General features: G+C 37.3%; 1 protein-coding gene and 2 long non-coding RNA genes across 3 annotated transcripts in view; 1 reads left to right on the plus strand and 2 right to left on the minus strand.

The window, feature by feature from the left end:
• Positions 1-2,782, plus strand: LOC139902529 (uncharacterized). Its single transcript, XM_071885141.1, has 4 exons — positions 1-916; positions 1,200-1,478; positions 1,758-2,527; positions 2,777-2,782. The coding sequence occupies exons 1-4, from the start codon at positions 1-3 to the stop codon at positions 2,780-2,782; spliced, it is 1,971 nt and encodes a 656-aa protein (XP_071741242.1).
• A 735-nt stretch (positions 2,783-3,517) lies between these two features.
• LOC139899217 (uncharacterized) lies at positions 3,518-4,598 on the minus strand. Its single transcript, XR_011777368.1, has 3 exons — positions 4,465-4,598; positions 3,794-4,076; positions 3,518-3,702 (listed from the first exon to the last, which is right to left on the minus strand). It is a non-coding gene; the product is annotated as an uncharacterized lncRNA (long non-coding RNA).
• Positions 4,599-4,692: 94 nt separating this feature from the next.
• LOC139899218 (uncharacterized) overlaps positions 4,693-20,327 on the minus strand; it is a 33,652-nt gene continuing 18,017 nt past the window's right edge. The window contains exon 3 of the long non-coding RNA XR_011777369.1: positions 4,693-4,765. This is a non-coding gene — a long non-coding RNA (uncharacterized lncRNA). The remainder of the gene's footprint in view (positions 4,766-20,327) is intronic.

Here is a 20,327-nt window from a genome sequence, read left to right on the forward strand (position 1 = left end):
ATGGAAAAGGACAGAATCAAATCGGGTATGTTGAGGCAAAAAGCACGGGTATGTTGGGCTCTAGAAGGGGATGAAAACACGAAATTTTTTCATTCACTTTTAAGGAATAAATATAATAAAAGTAATATTCGTGGTCTAAACATCAATGGCATTTGGAACGAGGATCCAAATGATATTAAAGCATCGGTTTTTGAACATTTCAAACACATTTATGAAGAAACCGATACACTTAGACCTTCCTTGGAAGATTTAAGTTATCCCTCCATTTCTGCTATTGAGGCAGAAGCTTTAGAAGTGCCCATTCTTGAAGATGAAATTCATGAAGCTATTTTAGAATGTGGTAGTTCGAAAGCCCCAGGGCCCGATGGTTTCAACATGCGGTTTTTCAAGAAATTTTGGGATATTATAAAAATACAATTGATTGAGGCAATTAATTGGTTCTGGGATACGGGTGAAATTTCAAAAGGATGTAACGCTTCTTTCGTCACATTGGTTCCTAAAAAATTGGTTCCGGGTGGTCTTGGTGATTTTCGACCTATTAGTTTGATTGGGAGTTATTACAAGATTGTGGCCAAGATTCTCTCGAATCGTCTTCAGAAAATTCTACCCTCACTAGTTAGTTCGGGAAAAAGTGCCTTTTTAAAAGGACGTTTTATTTTAGATGGGGTTTTAATTGCAAATGAGACGATTGATTATTTGAAAGCGAGCCGGAAGAAAGGTATAATTTTTAAAGTCGATTTTGAAAAGGCATTCGATAGTTTAAATTGGCAATTTTTATTCGAGGTTATGAAAAGTATGGGATTCGGGAGAAAATGGGTTAAGTGGATCGAATCATGTCTTAAATCGGCCTCAATCTCCGTCTTGGTTAATGGTTCACCTACAAATGAATTCGTCCTCGGCCGGGGTGTTCGTCAAGGTGATCCACTATCACCTTTTTTATTTATTATCGCGGCGGAAGGGTTAAATATTCTAACTAAGGCAGCAATTGAAAAACAACTATTTAAAGGGGTTGAAGTGGGTGAAAATAAAGTAATTATCTCACACTTGCAATATGTGGATGACACAATTTTCTTCGGAGAATGGAGTCGTTTGAATGCACTAAATTTGAGAAATTTACTTAAATGTTTTGAGCTATCTTCCGGATTAAAGGTAAATTTCCAAAAAAAGTTGTATTTATGGTGTTGGTATTGATTTCTTAGAAGTTAACCGTCTTGCAAGACATATTGGTTGTAATGGAGGTAAACTACCTTTTATATACCTCGGGTTAACTATTGGTTCGAAAATGACAAAGGTGAAAGATTGGAATCCTGTGATAGAAAAGTTTAAAGCTCGGTTATCAAGTTGGAAAATGCGTTCGTTATCGTTTGGAGGAAGGGTAGTTCTAATTAAATCGGTTCTTAATAGTCTTCCGTTGTATTACTTTTCGTTATTTCGCGCTCCGCCTAGTGTCTTAAAAATTCTTGAGAGTGTAAGGAGAGGTTTCTTTTAGGGCGGTTCGGGTTCGGGACAAAAAATATCTTGGGTTAAATGGGAAAATGTGATAAACTCTTTCGGGAACGGGGGGCTGAATTTTGGTTCCTTAAAAGGAAAAAATCTTGGTTTATTGGGCAAATGGTGGTGGAGGTTTAAAACCGAACCCAATTCCATTTGGGCAAATGTAATCCGTAGTATTTATGGGCCGTGTGGAGGTTTATTGGATGAAAATGCAAACTCCCATCCAATACCTTCAAGTACATGGCGTAATATTATTTCTGCAGGTCTCTCGTTAGAAGTTTTACAGGTTCCATTCAAAGGCTCTTTTATCAAGACAATTGGAGATGGCAACACTACACTCTTTTGGAAGGAACATTGGATCGGTAATGATAAACTGTGCAAGACATACCCGAGACTTTATCGACTGGAACTGGATCAGAATACATGTGTTAAACAACGTGTTCGTGCAAATGAGGAAGGCTTATCTTTTACGTGGAACTGGGCAAGAACTCCGTCAGGAAGAACCGAAGCTGAATTACACTCGATGCAGGAACTATTGGCGAGCTTTGATTTCAAAAACAACAAAAGTGATAATTGGAAGTGGGCCTTTGAATCAAGTGGGCTCTTCTCGGTCCGAAAACTTACTTCTTTGATCGACATCCATTTACTAGGTCAGTATGTTTCACAACCAGGAACAGTTCGTAATAACCTAGTGCCAAAAAAGGTTGAAGTTTTTATTTGGAGAGCTCTCAAAAAAAGGCTACCCGTTAAAATAGAACTTGACAAAAGGGGCATTGACTTGCACTCGGTTAGATGCCCTTTATGCGACGATGACTTAGAAACGGTAGAACATGCTCTCTATACGTGTAAAGAAGTGGAAGAAATTTGGATTCGTGTTTTTAAATGGTGGAATGTTAGTCCCTATGTATATTCAAATATTGCGAATATGCTAGGGGGAAGCAATTCACCCTTAATGTCAAAAGTTGGGGAACAATTGTGGCAAGCTATTAGATGGATTAGTGCGTATCTAATTTGGAAAAATCGGAATAATATGGTATTTCAAGGATAAAAACGGAATGCCCCGATGGCTCTAAGTGAGATACAAACTAAATCCTTCGAGTGGATTTCTACTAGATCGAGAAAGAAGGACTTGATATGGCTAACTTGGATCTCAAACCCAAGTTGCTACCTTAAGTTGTCATAGAAGTCGTTATGCTTTATAGGTTTGATTTTGTTCGTGTTCTGTTTCTAGGTTGCATGCTGTGCAACTAATTGTATTGCTTAGTTTTTTTTTTTTTTTTAGGTTTAGTGTCTCAGGCTGTTAGTCTACAATTTTGATCTATCGGCGCTTGTAACTTCGAGTTCGTTTTTAATAAAATTGCATTTCAAAAAAAAAAGTAGGATCTTATATTGCAATTAGGCAATAGAAAGGTAATGCTCGAAATTCCTTGTAGTCAATAATTTATTCACAAGGTGCCCAAGATAGCATCATAACTCACTCATATAGTCATATCTTATAGGTTTCTCCTTTCCCTATATGAGTGTTGCTCACAGATGTTTCTATACACTCTAAAACAACCTACCCTCCATCTAGCATGTCTGTACACACACGGGCAGGAAAAATTACACGAATACAACACATCATAACATATTTTATGTGGCTTCGGTGACATGATATGACCAAATAATAAACTCAGTTCTCATTATCGATAATTCATCTTCGTTTTGGGTAAAACTTCAAAATCAAGATCCTGTGCAATACCCATATCATAATCATGTTCATTAAAATGATTTCCTACTATAACAATTTAGAATTATATTTTTTACAAACATGTAACATACTCATATATTATTTAGCTAAATAATTATAATTATTTAATCTATTTAATATAAAGAATACTAACCTTTGACTTTAATTTAGAAAGTCCATATAAGCATCTTCAAGAAAAAAAGATAATCATCATCATTTTCTTCGTTGTGATTATTTCCTATTTTATATTATGAAGAAAACTATTACAACAATATATGTAGCATACTACTCCGTAATAATTGATGATACACTGCATAATCTATTAAAATTAAAATACAAGCTTGTGTTTGATAAGTAAATAGTTCATTAAGTTTCCGGGCTCTTCCTCAAGTATATTTTTTAACTCTTCATTAATCACCCAAAACTACTTTTCATCAACACATTCCTAGTGAATGGGATCTAAAGACATGCACTTGTGCCTATAAAAAACAAAATTAGTAGGTATATCCACTTTATATTATCACAAAAACTTAGTGTAAAGCTTTGCCATGCAGGATAACTCAAACGTACCTATTTTGTAAGCATAAAATATACTATTGGACATATAGATCATTAAGTCACTGAAGCTCCAATCGATTCCTCCTTTTGGCGTGGATTATATCAGAGACAGAGATACTGCAAATTCACCGGCAATCATCAGATAATGAAGTTTGGCTCAATATCATACGTGCAAACTTTTGCAATTATCAAGAATCTCCACCAAATAATGAGTTGTAAAATATCCGTATCAATGACTTTATCTATGTCGGATGCATTCTTTTATTTTCGCATAGAACCGCCCACAATTCATTACCTGTATTGAAATTTATAAGGTGAATAAAGTGGATATATTTCAAATTGCTATGTAATGATGAAGTAAAATATAACAATTCAATACACGTATCTAAGAAAACTAACAAAAAGAATTCGAATACAAATTTCAAACCGTAACAAAGATTACACTATGAATCTGCATTTTACCATAAAACTAAAACATTAACATGAACTCCTTATTAATGATCACAATATTGAAGTAAAATATACGTAGTATAAGATAAGCTGACAAAAGAAAATGTTAGAAAATTATATTATCTCACTTAACTATTATCTTTCCTATACTAATACTAAAGAACCTACTCAAATCAAGGCTGCCATCAAGAACATAAACTACTTTTGGGTTTTGAAAGAATAATGTAACTTACAGTATGGCACGGGTCTTGGAGTTCACCCCTCTACCGTTTGAACCCACCTTGATAAAAGTGTACATTCATTTTGAAGAAAAGATATCTGCATTGAAAATTAAAGAGATGTCAATCATGAAGAAGTGATAGTCCACTCTACAAATAAATTTTAAGTTAAATCATAAAAGTTGAAACCCGATCCTCAAAAATTGATGCAAGCATTATCAAGACACTAAAACAAGTTTGGCTTTCAATGGACCGTGGAAAGATAAGAAACAATTCTCATCATATATATTCTCGACTTAAAATTAGCAATTTATACCTTGTAAAGGGTGTAGGCTTCGGTCTAAAGTAATACAGCTGGCAATTACTTGGTGACCAAGTTAGGGAATGGCCAACCCTAATTTGTCTGGGCCGGCTATTAGGTTTAATTAGACTAGGGTTTGTCTTAAACCATGTCTATAAATACTCTCTCATTTGTACTTGTAATGTATCACCTACAAATTAATAATAATACTCTCTAGTTCCAAAGTGGATGTAGGTTTCACATCGAAACTGAACCACTATAATTCTTGTGTCGTGTTCTTTTGTTTCCTGCATTTATTATTCAGCTGCGTGTTTGTGATTGCTAGTCGATTAGGGTTACACTCTGATCTTTGCAGGTTCAAAGCATAACAATTGGTATCTAGAGCTTAGGTTCTAACCCTAGCCGATGGCAGATAACTGCTGCTGTTTTTTTTTTTTTGATCAGCCGTCATTAACAGCAGCTGCTGTTAGGATTAAGGTGCAGAAGCCACCCTTTTTTTCTGCAGCTGATCATAAGCCTGTTGCTGTCACAATTTAAGGTGCAGCCGTCACCTTCTTCACAGCTGATAAACACCAACAGATAGCACCTCTGCTACAGTTAATCACAGCTGCTACCGCCACCAATAGCAGCCCCTGTTGCTGTCAATTCAGCCCAATTACAGGTGTGTTTTTACTGCTGTTCCAGATCTGTTAAAGCCAAGTATAATGACAGAAGAAGGAAGGATCAAAATTGATAAGTTTGATGTGCAAGATTTTGGGTGGTGGAAGATGCAGGTTGAAGACTTGTTATGTCAGAAGGATTTGATCGATGCTCTGAGTGAAAATAAACCAGAAAAATTGAAAGACGACGAATGGAAGACAATTGAAAGGAAAGCCCTAGCTGTTTTCAGGCTCGCGCTGACAAAAAGTGTTGCTTTTAACATTTTGAACGAAACCACAACACATGGTTTGATGAAAACCTTAGCAAATATGTATGAGAAGCCGTCTGCTTCTAACAAGGTGTTTTTGATCAGACAGTTGGTAAACACCAGGTTGAAAGAAGGTGCTTCAGTAACAAACCATGTTAATAACTTCAACAATATTATCTCTCGGTTACTGTCAGTTGATATCAAGTTCGATGCCGAAGTTAAAGCTCTTCTATTATTATCTTCGTTACCTGAAAGCTGGTCAGGTTCAGTCACAGCTATCAGTAGATCCACAGAATCCTCAAAGCTCAAGTTTGAGGGCATTCATGATTTCATTCTTGGAGAAGATATAAGACCCCTTGTATCGGTCAATGTATAACGGCGTGGGAGGGTGAGGTGGAACCCAGCGCCTCCCCCAACCGCCGTATCGAGGCGTTGCTCATCAAAAAAATTGGGGCGTGGGTAGGGCAGCAACGGGGTAGGCGACGGAGTGGGTGGAGGGGATGATACACGTGGCTGTTTTTTATTGGCTTGGTGTGTAACAACCCTGCTTTTTCCGTTACTTCCGTTAACCTTCCGTTAGTTTATTTAAAGGCGATTATTTATTTTTTGTGCGTTTACGTGTAATAAATGCATATTTGATCTTTGGAGGGTTACAATAATTGATATGGGTTGATATTAATTCAAATAAATATTTCGGATAATGAAATACGATAAAAACGTTACGATTTTGATAACTGCTTTTTGAGCAACGAAACGCTCGGGGTTATTTTAATAATTAAATTATTAATTATTAACTTTTCAAAAATAATTAATTTATTGGGTTTTTAATAAATTAACGTTTGGTTGCGTTTAACGATCGGGTTAGCGTTCCGGGCCTTCGGTACGACTAAACGACACTTGAAACTAGTCACGATTACACGGAATTACAAAACACGAGCCCGAGAGTACCCCATGGGGCCCCATTCGGCTGACCACCCCCTCCCTACCCTTTTATGTCTAATTTTGATAACTAGGAGGACTTATGTGCAATTTAGGAGAACTAGGGTTAGTATAAATTAGAATGTTTAACAAAAATTAGGGAAACCCTCACACACAAAAAAGAAGTCGACTCCCTCCTCCCTCTGCTCCATTCGTCGACCATCATCACCATCATCACCATCACCATACCTTCAATTTTCAATTTTTGATCAAACCTCAAGAACAAACGTTGCAATTCTCGATCTCCTCTACGCGTTGGTATAATTCTTTTAGTGATCTAAGGTATATTTACATGAACCCTAATTTGTAAAATCTGATTTTTAATAGAGTTTCATAGTTATGTTGTCAATTGCTCAAGTCTATACGCGTACGTGTTAATTGTAATCATTATATTGATTGTTTGATGCGCTAGGTTTAAAAACGAATTTGTTTTTGCTTGATCAGAAAAATTAAGTTTTTCAAATGTTAATTATTATGTTATATTCAGATTCCTTGCGAAAAACTATTGAGTTTAGGCTTTGGATTCGCTCGATTTCGTTTCCGTATGATTAAGTTGTGTCAATTTGAATTATCGTTGTGTTTTTGTTGCTTGATCAGAAATCTGGTATTAATAGACAATGAATTGGCATGTGAAACTTATACCACTGGAAATATAATTTAAAAACACTCAATTTAGACTAGGATATCATGTCGTTTGCTTATGTATAGCCCGAGATATACTTGAATTAGTGTAAAAGTAGTTTTATACAGCACTTGCATGAAAATAACCTTGTATGATAAAATGTGTTAACTTCTGTGATTAAAGATTTACATATTTGAAATGTAGACAAAAAGTATTTCACTTTTCATGTAGATATCATGGCTAATTGTATCTAGATCTTCGGATAATCGCGTGCGAATGTGACTAACTAAATGGGAATCGAATCTGTAACTTGCTCGCTGTTTTGTACTATGTGGATTGTGTTTATTGCATGAGAATGTATGCTTCTGGAAAATGAAACTTAACATGCTATATGACTTATTGTTAGTTTATGTCAATCTCTGAAACCTTATGCATTGGGCACAATAGAGCCATACTTTATGTAAATTCTGATTTGAGCTGAAAACTGAATATTCAACTTGCACGAATAAATTGTACAAATTGGCTAAACAAAAGTTGCTATATTTTTTATATGTGTTACTATGACTTGTCTTTGAACTATAGCCACTGGTCTTGTATCAATTTCATGTTCCTAACTCCGGTTATAGCCAAAACGAAATCAGTGTGCGGTCAGAAACTGACTTGGCAAACCCCAAATGTATCCCTTCTGATTCCTGACTTTTAATTATCGTATGAGCCCCTGTCTGGACTTTTTGGAATCGATTTTAAGTATATTTATGATATGGAGTTTTCCATGTTTACGTGAATTTTGTATTATGATATATTGTGCTAAGTATGCTACGTGTTCATGAACTTTGTGCACAACGATAAACTGAAATTGTGAAAATGATTATTCATGACCTGAAACGTATTGTTTGACTTAGGTTTGACATGTTGACCAACATTTGACATGAACCTACTGATGTTGAATTTAGTTTACTACTTTGACCAAGTTTGACTTTCAGTTTGACTTCGGTTGACTTTGTTTGACTTGCATGATATAGTTGACTTTTACTTTGAAACGCGTCGAGTCTAGCAGTGGAGTCAGAATTTGTTTTAAAGAACATTAATTACCTTCGAATTTAAAACTTTTAATACTGTTTAAATACTGTTGGCTTGTGGTTACGATCACAACAGTGTTTCTATTTTGGGATTATTGACTTATGTTTTTGAAAGTCAACTTTTAATAAAATTAAATGCGATTGCTTTAAACGTCTCATATAGAGGGCGTAACTGTTAACTGTGGGACCTGGATTAATGCGCCGTCAGATGGAAATTTGGCGGGGTGTTATAGTTGGTATCAGAGCTAACGGTTCGTAGGGAAACTAGGACTTGCATTAGAGTGTCTGATATGGTCATTAGGACACCTTGAAGAGTCTAGACTACGACCATGACTTAGTCATTACATGAGTACTTTGTGACTAACGTTATTTACTTGGCTAATCTGTTCGTTTGTGTTCTTGCATTGTGAGCTAGATGTCACAGGATTCAGGAAACAGTAGCAACGACTCGAGTGTGGCTGAGGTGAATGCACCTGCTCCTGCCCCAGCACCAGCACCTGCTCCGCATCAGATACCCAATCATCCCGTGAACCTTTATGCATTGGATTTGATTCATACTAACCGCAACAGGGATGTAGTTGATCGTGTTAACGCTTTGAGTGAGATTGCTAGGACATACCCGCACCCCGATGATCTTGATAGGTTGGACGAAAGGGTCACATGTATAAATACTTATACGTATGAGGCCGAAGCGAGGTTCGTTGAGATGACGAGATTGATAGCAGCCTTGACTGCCAGGGTTGCTGCATTGGAGGCGGAATGTGATAGGCCGAGGAATGATGGACCTGCCTCCCGTACCCGACAGAAGAGGAAGTGAAGGGTCATTGACCATGAACTTCTTTTCCACCCACCATTATTTCTTTAATCGGTTATATAAGACTTACCGGGTGTTATAAACCGGGCTACTAGTACATTATGTTTATTGTTTGGATTACTACTTTTGGATATTGGTTTATCACTTATGGATTTTATTTATAATAATGGTGGTTTATGCTATTAATAACTATTATCTTTTATTGCACGCGGTATTATTCTATATTTAGTAACTTTGTATGACCTTAATACTTGTATTATGTTATACTACTACTATTGCCATTAATGTTACTACTTAGTGCTACTGCTACTACTACCACTAGTGTCACTACTACCACTAGTGTCACTACTACCACTACTATCACTGGTGACGCTACTAACACTATTATCACTACTAATACTACATACGCTACTTCTCACTACTAGCGAATCTTTTTGTACTATTATTTACTAGTCTTAAACACTCGTTGCTAGTATATTTTCATATATAGCGTTGTTTTGACACTGACCTAGTGTTTTTCTGTGTTGAAGATGCCTCTGAAGGAATCAACCGCCGCTCAAATCAGGAGAATGGTCGTCGATGGTATCGCGGCCGAAAGAGCTGAACTACTGAGAGAATTCAACAACGCTCGAAACAGTAATGATCGTGGTGGTTCGAGCAACACCAATGGGAACGACACTCAAGGCCGCAATGGATGTTCTTACAAAACGTTCACTAGTTGCAACCCGCATTCTTTCAACGGAACTGAGGGACCAGTTAGTCTCACTAGATGGTTTGAGAAGCTTGAGTCGGTTTTTCGCATTAGTGGGTGTAATGATAATAACCGGGTAGGTTTTGCTACGGGCACTCTGTCGGACAGTGCGCTCACCTGGTGGAACAACTATGCTCAGTCCCTGGGTCAAGATCAAGCTTATGCCCTACCTTGGGACACTCTGAAGTAAAGAATGATAGAGGAGTATTGTTCAAGAAATGAGATTAAGAAAATGGAACGCGAGTTCCGAGAGCTGAAGTTGGTAGGCAACGATCTCACCGCCTATAATAAGAGGTTCTTTGAGCTGGTGTTAATGTGTCCTGAAATGGTTACTCCTGAAAGGCATAAGGTGGAGCTGTACATCGAAGGTCTAAGTGAGAATATTCAAGGCGGAGTCACTACTTCCAAACCCGCAACGTGCAAAAAGCTATTGACATGGCTAGTTTGCTATTGGATCAGATTGCCCAGAGAGGGAAGGGCACTACAGTGAATGAGAATAAGTCAAACGATGGTAAGAGGAAGTGGAACGGTGGTCAGGACAAGAATTTTAATCAACAGCCGTTCAAGAAGCAAGATTCTTACCGCAACGACACTGGAATCACAGGAACTAACTCCGGGTATAAGGGCCAAAAGCCACAATGTCAGAAATGTGGCAAGCATCATATTAGAAATTGTTCTGTTCTAAATTGTGACCGTTGTAAGAAGTTTGGTCATTTGTCGAAGGATTGCAAGGTTAATCTCAACGGTAACAACAACAACACTACAAACAACGCGAACAATGCTAATAATGGTAAGAACTGTTATGGTTGTGGACAGCCGGGTCATTTCAAGAAGGACTGTCCTAAGAACAACAATGGGAATGCTCGAGGAAGGGCGTTCAACATCAATTCTGCGGAAGCTCGTGATGATCCAAAACTAGTCACGGGTACGTTTTCACTCGATGATCAACCTGTTTATGTTTTGTTTGATACTGGCGCTGATAGAAGTTTTATATCTAAGGATATTTGTCACAATGTTAAGAAATCTGTTTCTTCCTTAGATAATGTGTATTCCATAGAACTAGGGAATGGTAATTTGATGAGAGCCGATAAGATTTATCTTGATTGTACCTTGACGTTAGAAAGTAAGCCTTTTAGCATTGATGTGATACCTATTAAACTGGGAAGTTTTGACCTTGCGGTTGGAATGGACTGGTTAGCTGATAATAAAGCCGAGGTAGTCTGTGACCTAAAGGCTATTCGTATTCCTATTGCTGACGGTGAACCTATGATGATTTATGGTGAAAAGAATGGCTCGCAATTACATCTCATTAACTGCTTGAAAGTCCAGAAGTATGTGAGAAAGGGATGTATCGCGTTTATGGCTCACGTAAGCCAGATTGTACCTGAAGAAAGGAGACCCGAAGACGTTCCTGTAGTTAAGGAATTTCTTGAAGTTTTTCCGGAGGAATTTCCTGGTCTCCCACCGCATCGAGAAGTTGAGTTTCAGATAGACTTAGTGCCAGGAGCGGCACCGGTGGCACGCGCACCGCACAGACTTGCACCCCCAGAACTTCAAGAGTTGTCTAGTCAATTGCAAGAGTTGTTAGACAAGGAATTTATTCGACCGAGTTCTTCACCCTGGGAGCTCCAGTCTTGTTTGTTAAAAAGAAAGATGGGTCGATGAGATTGTGTATCGATTACAGAGAATTGAACAAGTTGACAATCAAGAATCGGTATCCGCTACCGAGGATTGATGACTTATTTGATCAGCTACAAGGATCTAGTTGTTATTCGAAGATTGATTTGAGATCCGGGTATCATCAATTGAGAGTCAAAGAAGCTGATGTCCCGAAGACAGCGTTTAGAACACGTTATGGACATTATGAGTTTACAGTGATGCCGTTTGGTTTGACGAACGCACCAGCAGTGTTCATGGATCTCATGAACCGTGTGTGTAAGCCATACCTAGATAAATTCTTCATCGTGTTTATTGATGATATATTGGTGTACTCCAAGAACAAAGAAGAGCACGAACAACATTTACGTTCGATTTTGACTATGCTTAGAGATGAGCAGTTGTATGCAAAGTTCTCTAAATGTGACTTTTAGTTACCAGAAGTACAATTTCTTGGCCATGTTGTAGGGGCCAATGGAATACAGGTCGATCCAGCAAAGATTGAGTCGGTTAAGAATTGGGAAACTCCAAAGACGCCAACTCAGGTTAGGCAATTTTTGGGTCTAGCTGGTTATTACCAGAGATTCATCGAAGGATTATCTAAGATCGCCCGACCATTGACCGCGTTGACTCATAAGGGCAAGAAGTATGAGTGGTCAGAACAGCAAGAGTCCGCATTTCAGTTGCTGAAAGAGAAGTTAACAACTGAACCAGTATTGTCTCTACCCGAGGGAAGTGAAGATTTTGTTGTTTATTGTGATGCCTCACGTCAAGGAATGGGTTGCGTGCTTTTGTAACGAAATAAAGTTATTGCTTATGGATCGCGACAGTTAAAGATTCACGAGCAGAACTACACTACACACGACCTTGAAATATGAGCTGTTGTCTTTGCACTTAAAATGTGGAGGCACTACCTGTATGGAACCAAATTTACTATCTTCACTGACCATAAGAGTTTACAGCACATATTCAATCAGAAACAACTCAACATGCAACAACGACGTTGGATGGAACTACTTAACGATTATAACTACGAACTTCAATACCATCCGGGCAAGGCGAATGTGGTGGCGGATGCTTTAAGTAGAAAAGAGCGAGAGAGACCTATTAGAGTTAAAGCTCTTAACATAGTTATCCGTACGAATCTCACATCACAAATCTGCGAAGCACAACAAGAAGCAGTGAAACAAGAAAATGTCGATGTTGAATTTCTCAGAGGAATGGATAAGAAATTTGACATCAAGGAGGATGGAACACGGTACTTTGCCAATCGAATCTGGGTACCAAAATTTGGTGGATTGAGAGAACTAGTGTTAGAGGAAGCACACAAGTCAAGGTACTCAATTCATCCAGGATCAGATAAAATGTACCAGGATTTAAAGGCATTCTATTGGAGGCCAAATTTGAAAGATGATATTGCTACCTATGCCGGTAAGTGCTTGACTTGCGCTAAAGTCAAGGCTGAGCATCAGAAGCCATCAGGATTATTAACTCAACCAGAGATTCCCCAGTGGAAGTGGGAAGGTATTACCATGGACTTCATCACGAAACTGCCGAGAACGGCGGGAGGTCACGATACTATTTGGGTTATCGTGGATCGTCTCACTAAGTCTGCACACTTTCTACCGATAAGAGAAACTGATAAAATGGAGAAGTTGGCTTAGATCTACATTAAGGAAGTCGTCTCTAGGCATGAAGTACGTATATCTATTATATCCGATCGCGACAGCAGATTCACTTCCAGATTTTGGCAGTCATTACAGAAAGCAATGGGGACTCGTTTAGATATGAGTACAACATATCACCCCCAGACAGACGGCCAAAGCGAACGAACTATTCAGACATTTGAGGACACGTTGAGGGCATGTGTCATTGATTTCGGTAACGGATGGGATAAGTATTTTCCACTAGCTGAGTTCTCATACAATAACAGCTACCATGCGAGCATTAAGGCTGCATCTTTCGAAGCACTGTACGGAAGGAAGTGTAGATCTCCCGTTTGTTGGAGCGAATTGGGGGATAGTCAGTTGACAGGCCCTGAGATTATTCAGGAGACAACTGAGAAAGTTCTAGAGATTCAGGAACGATTGAGAACGGCTCGAAGTCGTCAAAAGAGTTACGTCGATGTTAGACAGAAGGACATAGAATTCCAAGTTGGTGACAAAGTTATGCTTAAAGTATCACCTTGGAAGGGTGTTGTACGATTCGGGAAACGAGGTAAACTGAGTCCTAGATATGTTGGACCGTTTGAGATAACTGAAAGAGTTGGACCGGTAGCTTACAGATTGGAACTGCCACAAGCTCTCAGCGGTATACACGACGTTTTTCATGTATCCAATCTAAAGAAGTGCCTAGCAGAGGAGAATTTGATTATTCCTTTAGAGGAACTACGTATCGACGACAAACTTAATTTCATTGAGGAACCTGTCGAAATTTTGGGTCGTGAGGTCAAACAATTGAAACAAAGCAGAATTCCTATCGTTAAAGTTCGGTGGAACGCGAGAAGAGGACCAGAGTTCACGTGGGAGCGTGAAGACCAGATGAGACTGAAGTATCCACAACTTTTTCCCGAGGAAACTACTTCAGAGGATGATCACTAAAATTTCGGGACGAAATTTTTAATAACAGGTGGGTAATGTAACAACCCTGCTTTTTCCGTTAACCTTCCGTTAGTTTATTTAACGTCGATTATTTAACTTTTGTGCGTTTACGTGTAATAAATGTATATTTGATCTTAGGAGGGTTACAATAATTGATATGGGTTGATATTAATTCAAATAAATATTTCGGATAATGAAATACGATAAAAACGTTACGATTTTGATAACTGCTTTTTGAGCAATGAAACGCTCGGGGTTATTAATTATTAACTTTTCAAAAATAATTAATTTATTGGGTTTTTAATAAATTAACGTTTGGTTGCGTTTAACGATCGGGTTAGCGTTTCGGGCCTTCGGTACGACTAAACGACACTTGAAACGAGCCACGATTACACGGAATTGCAAAACACGAGCCCGAGAGTACCCCATGGGGCCCCATTTGGCCGACCACCCCCTCCCCACCCTTTTATGTCTAATTTTGATAACTAGGAGGACTTATGTGCAATTTAGGAGAACTAGGGTTAGTATAAATTAGAATGTTTAACAAAAATTAGGGAAACCCTCACACAAAAAGAAAGCAGTCGACTCCCTCCTCCCTCTGCTCCATTCGTCGACCATCATCACCATCACCATACCTTCAATTTTCAATTTTTGATCAAACCTCAAGAACAAACGTTGCAATTCTCGATCTCCTCTACGCGTTGGTATAATTCTTTTAGCGATCTAAGGTATATTTACATGAACCCTAATTTGTAAAATCTAATTTTTAATAGAGTTTCATAGTTATGTTGTCAATTGCTCAAGTCTATACGCATACGTGTTAATTGTAATCATTATATTGATTGTTTGATGCGCTAGGGTTTAAAAACGAATTTGTTTTTGCTTGATCAGAAAAATTAAGTTTTTCAAATGTTAATTATTATGTTATATTCATATTTCTTGAGAAAAACTATTGAGTTTAGGCTTTGGATTCGCTCGATTTCGTTTCCGTATGATTAAGTTGTGTCAATTTGAATTATCGTTGTGTTTTTGTTGCTTGATCAGAAACCTGGTATTGATAGACAATGAATTGGCATGTGAAACTTATAACACTGGAAATATAATTTAAAAACACTCAATTTAGACTAGGATATCATGTCGTTTGCTTATGTATAGCCCGAGATATACTTGAATTAGTGTAAAAGTAGTTTTATACAACACTTGCATGAAAATAACCTTGTATGATAAAATGTGTTAACTTCTGTGATTAAAGCTTTGCATATTTGAAATTTAGACAAAAATTACTTCACTTTTCATGTAGATATCATAGGCTAATTGTATCTAGATCTTAGGATAATCGCGTGCGAATGTGACTAACTAAATGGGAATCGAATCTGTAACTTGCTCACTGTTTTGTACTCTGTGGATTGTGTTTATTGCATGAGCATGTATTCTTCTGGAAAATGAAACTTAACATGATATATGACTTATTGTTAGTTTATTTCAATCTCTGAAATCTTATGCATTGGGCACAATAGAGCCATACTTTATGTAAATTCTGATTTGAGCTGAAAACTGAATATTCAAATTGCACGAATAAACTGTACAAATTGGCTTAACAAAAGTTACTAGATTTTTGATATATGTTACTATGACTTGTCTTTGAACTATAGCCACTGGTCTTGTATCAATTTCATGTTCCTAACTCCGGTTATAGCCAAAACGAAATCAGTGCGCGGTCAGAAACTGACTTGGCAAACCCCAAATGTATCCCTTCTGATTCCCGACTTTTAATTATCGTATGAGCCCCTGGCCAGACTTTTTGGAATCGATTTTAAGTATATTTATGATCTGGAGTTTTCCATGTTTACGTGAATTTTGTATTATGAGATATTGTGCTAAGTATGCTACGTGTTCATGAAATTTGTTCACAACGATAAACTGAAATTGTGATAATGATTATTCATGACCTGAAACGTATTGTTTGACTTAGGTTTGACATGTTGACCAACATTTGACATGAACCTACTGATGTTGACTTTAGTTGACTACTTTGACCAAGTTTGACTTTCGGTTTGACTTCGGTTGACTTTGTTTGACTTGCATGATATAGTTGACTTTTACTTTGAAACGCATCGAGTCAAGCAATAAGACAACGTATACTATGAAACCACCCTTATTTAAGATGCATATATTGACCAACCTAAATACGTATACATAGGTTGCATTATTCAGCTGTAGACCGTACAAGTTTTTGTCTGTCATCCAAGCTTATTCAAAGGTGAGTCTACAGTCCCGCTTTTTACATGTTTTCAGGGATGAGAATACACGCTGTTATACTTACTTTATCAAATGCTTTTGTATTGAGTGTACTGAGTTTGTTCACAAAGCCTCTAGCTTGAATACTTTTAATACCATCGGTGTAAGCACGATTTAGATGGACGGATCCGTTAGGTTGATAACCTCACCCGCTATAAAAACTGTGGTGTATTTATTTTGAACATTAGATACGTTCGAACAAGTGTACAACATTTTAGGAGGTAAAGGTGGGTATAGTGGCTTCTATACTCGGGTCATTGCTAGTATTCAGGTGCTCAGATTATGCAAACGTTAAAATCTCGTGGTTAAGGAAACTAAACTATTTTTCTGATAACTGTTTTTCAGATACTGTTACATTACTTTAAACCTGTAGATTCACCAACATTATTGTTTACCTGTTTTTGCGTGTTTTTATTCTCAGGTCCTTAAGAGGTAGGCTTCCGCTGTGTTTGCTGCATGTCTGGCCGTGGAGTCAGCATTTGTTTTAAAGAACATTATTTACCTTCGCATTTAAAACTTTTAATACTGTTTAAATACTGTTGTCTTGTGGTTACGATCACAACAGTGTTTTTATTTTGGGATTATTGACTTATGTTTTTGAAAGTCAACTTTTAATAAAATTAAATGCGATTGCTTTAAACGTCTCATATAGAGAGCGTAACTGTTAACTGTGGGACCTGAATTAACGCGCCGTCAGATGGAAATTTGGCGGGGTGTTATATGGTGGTTGGTGGTTGTACATATTTATATCATATCCGTTGCAATTTAATCAAACGGATATATATATATATATATATATATATATATATATATATATATATATATATATATATATATATATATATATATATATAAACACCACTACACTCTTCACAAACACACTTCTTCCTTACTTCTCCTACAATTCATATTTTTTTTATACAAAAATGTCTAATCCAAACACTCAATTCACTTTGCAAGATGATAATGAAGATCCTCGAACACCACTTAACCAGACCGGTTCGTTTTCAAATCTTATGGTGTTCGGTCGAACAAATACTCCCGGATTAGCATCCCCACCACTCCAAACACCTAGTCCTCAACAAATTGCCAATATGTCTAGAAATTTGTTCGGGTTCAATCAACCGTTACTTCCGCTAAATTTTGAACAACAACAACAATGAGCTCTTTTTCAACAACAACAACAACAACTTTATCAGATGCGTTCGCAAGAAACATCGGCCCAACAAATTCCAATCCAACGAATGTAATTGCGAGATGAAGAATCACAAGAACAACAACTTCAAGTTCGTCAATCTCAAACACGGGAAACGCGAAAACACCGTAAAAAAGATAAAGGTTATTATAATTATTATTATTATTATTATTATTATTATTATACCTACTGTTAGTTTAAGTATATATATTTATTATATAGTTTATATATATATATATATATATATATATATATATATATATATATATATATATATATATATATATATATATATATATATATATATATATATTACTTATTGTTATGATTATTATTATTATTATTGTTTTTATTAATAATATGTTTATAAAAATATATAGGGAAAGCGGTGGAAGGTACGTCGAGGAAACAAAAAATGTGGTCCCAACAAGAGATTTTGTGGTTGGCGAAATGTTTTTGTGATGCTTCGGAGAATCCAATTGTTGGTCGATCACAAAAGCAAAAAAGTTTTTGGGGCACGGTTATGGAAAAGTTTAATGAAAATGAAGAAGGTTGGGTACGTCATGAAGATTCGTTATCTTCAAAATGGAGAGATGTCAACAAGGCTTGTATGGAGTTTTTGCCTATCTTTAACGATATAAAGGATCATTGCCAAAGTGGAGCTAATGACGATGACGTTTACCACTCTGCGGAGCAATCATATTCTAGTCAATATGATAAACAATTTCCTCATAAGGAAGCATTTTTTTTCTTGAAAACACATCCAAAGTGGAATGTTCCTAATGATCCGGTTGCAAGAGCTCAAAAACATGTTGTCGATGTTGACGAGGTAGGGGAAAGTCAAGGAGATCCGGTAGGACTTTCCCAAGACTTTGAGGCGGAGTTGTTTGGGGACGTACCAATGACACGTCCAATGGGACGTGATAAAGCAAAGAAAGCCCAAAAGAAATCGGCTTCTTCGGACGCAGGAGCGTCATCTCGTGGTCGGAGTTCGAGTTCGTTAAGGGTGGACGAATTTTTGGACCAAATGTCTAATAAGGTCGTGGACAAGAAAAGTGCGATTGATAAATTTAATGAATTTTGTACTATGCAAACCGCACTTACATAATTTGATGTGTTGTGGAAATCTTTTAGAGATTTTGAGGACCCGGAGGACGTGATTCGTCTTCAAAATTATAAAAGGATGATTCGTGGCAAATTGAAGGATGACTTGAACATTGACAACATCCCGAACACCGATTAGTTTATGTTTGTTCGTCTTTAGTTTATGAATTTAATTTATGTACTTTTTTTAACTATTTAATTATGTATTTTTTTATTTATTAATGTAAGATGTCATTTTATTTATTCACATTATGTTACATTTTTTTTCTACTTATTAAATAAAACAAATTATTAAAACACAACAAAAATTAAAAATTAAATGTCACGTCAGCATTCAACTAACGCACCCACACCACCAACCCACATCACCACTCAGTGGCGAATACAGGAATTTTTTTTACCTGGGGCGAAAATTTTGTTAAAGGGTAGCAATTTTTTTTGGGCGAAATGTGGAGCTTTTGGGGCAAAACATAGAGGTTTTTGGACAAAATTTGGAGTTTTTTGAGCAAAATATGGAGGTTTTTGGCAAAATATGAAGATTTTAGGGGCAAAATATGAAGGTTTTAGGGCAAAATACAAACGATTCGGGGCAAAAAAATATTCCACCGGGGGCAAAATCGAAAATCCAAAATTTTTGCACTAAAAATTGAAAATCCACTGGGGGAGACTGCCCCCCCTTGCCCCTTAACATTTACGCCCCTGCCACCACTACTCCACACAACTAACCCACACGTCCTAGTCATCAAAAAAGTTCAAAAAGCAACCCACGCCCCAACCATTACAAATAGTCTAAGAAGAAAGAGCTCATGAGAACCATCAGGAAACTTGCTTAGCACAGAAGAGAGAGGTAGGAGAAAAGGCAGAAGTTACACCACTAGGGGCAGGTCAAAGTTAAGAAGAAGGAGTGTGTTGAGAACAAGGAATGATATTAAATGTTGGAATTGTCAGGAGACTGGGCATTTCCGAAACCAGTGCACTAAGCCAGTAACATCATTAAAGCCAAAGGAAGTTAATGTTGCAGCTACAACAGATGATTATGATAACGTCCTTGTTTGCTGCATTGAGAATACAATTGATGCTTGGGTTATGGATTCAGGAGCATCGTTTTATGCTACTCCAAGTCCACACTTGATGAAGAATCTACGAACAGGTAATCTTGGTAAAGTTCGTTTGGCTAATGATCATTGTCTTGATATTACAGAGATTGGAGATTTAGAGCTGAAGACCTCTTTGGGCACTAATTGGACCTTGGAAAATGTCCGAGTTATTCCTGGCCTAAAGAAGAAACTAATCTCTGTTGGACAGCTTGATGATCAAGGATATAGTGTGTTATTTGGTGAAGGTCAGTGGAAAGTAATAAATGGGAACTTAGTAATAGCCAAGGGTAAGAAGAAAGGCACTCTCTATATGGTAGAAGTTCCAGCTAATGAAGTAAATGCAGTTTCCAATGATCAAAGCTTAACCAGTGAGTGGCACCAACGTTTAGGTCACATGAGTGACAAAGGAATGAAAATGCTAGTGTCTAATGGTAAAATTCCTGGTCTAAAGAGAGTTGAATCAGACTTTTGCAAGT

The sequence above is a fragment of the Rutidosis leptorrhynchoides genome, chromosome 3 (genome assembly GCF_046630445.1).
Source record: "Rutidosis leptorrhynchoides isolate AG116_Rl617_1_P2 chromosome 3, CSIRO_AGI_Rlap_v1, whole genome shotgun sequence".
NCBI classification, from domain to species: Eukaryota; Viridiplantae; Streptophyta; class Magnoliopsida; order Asterales; family Asteraceae; genus Rutidosis; species Rutidosis leptorrhynchoides.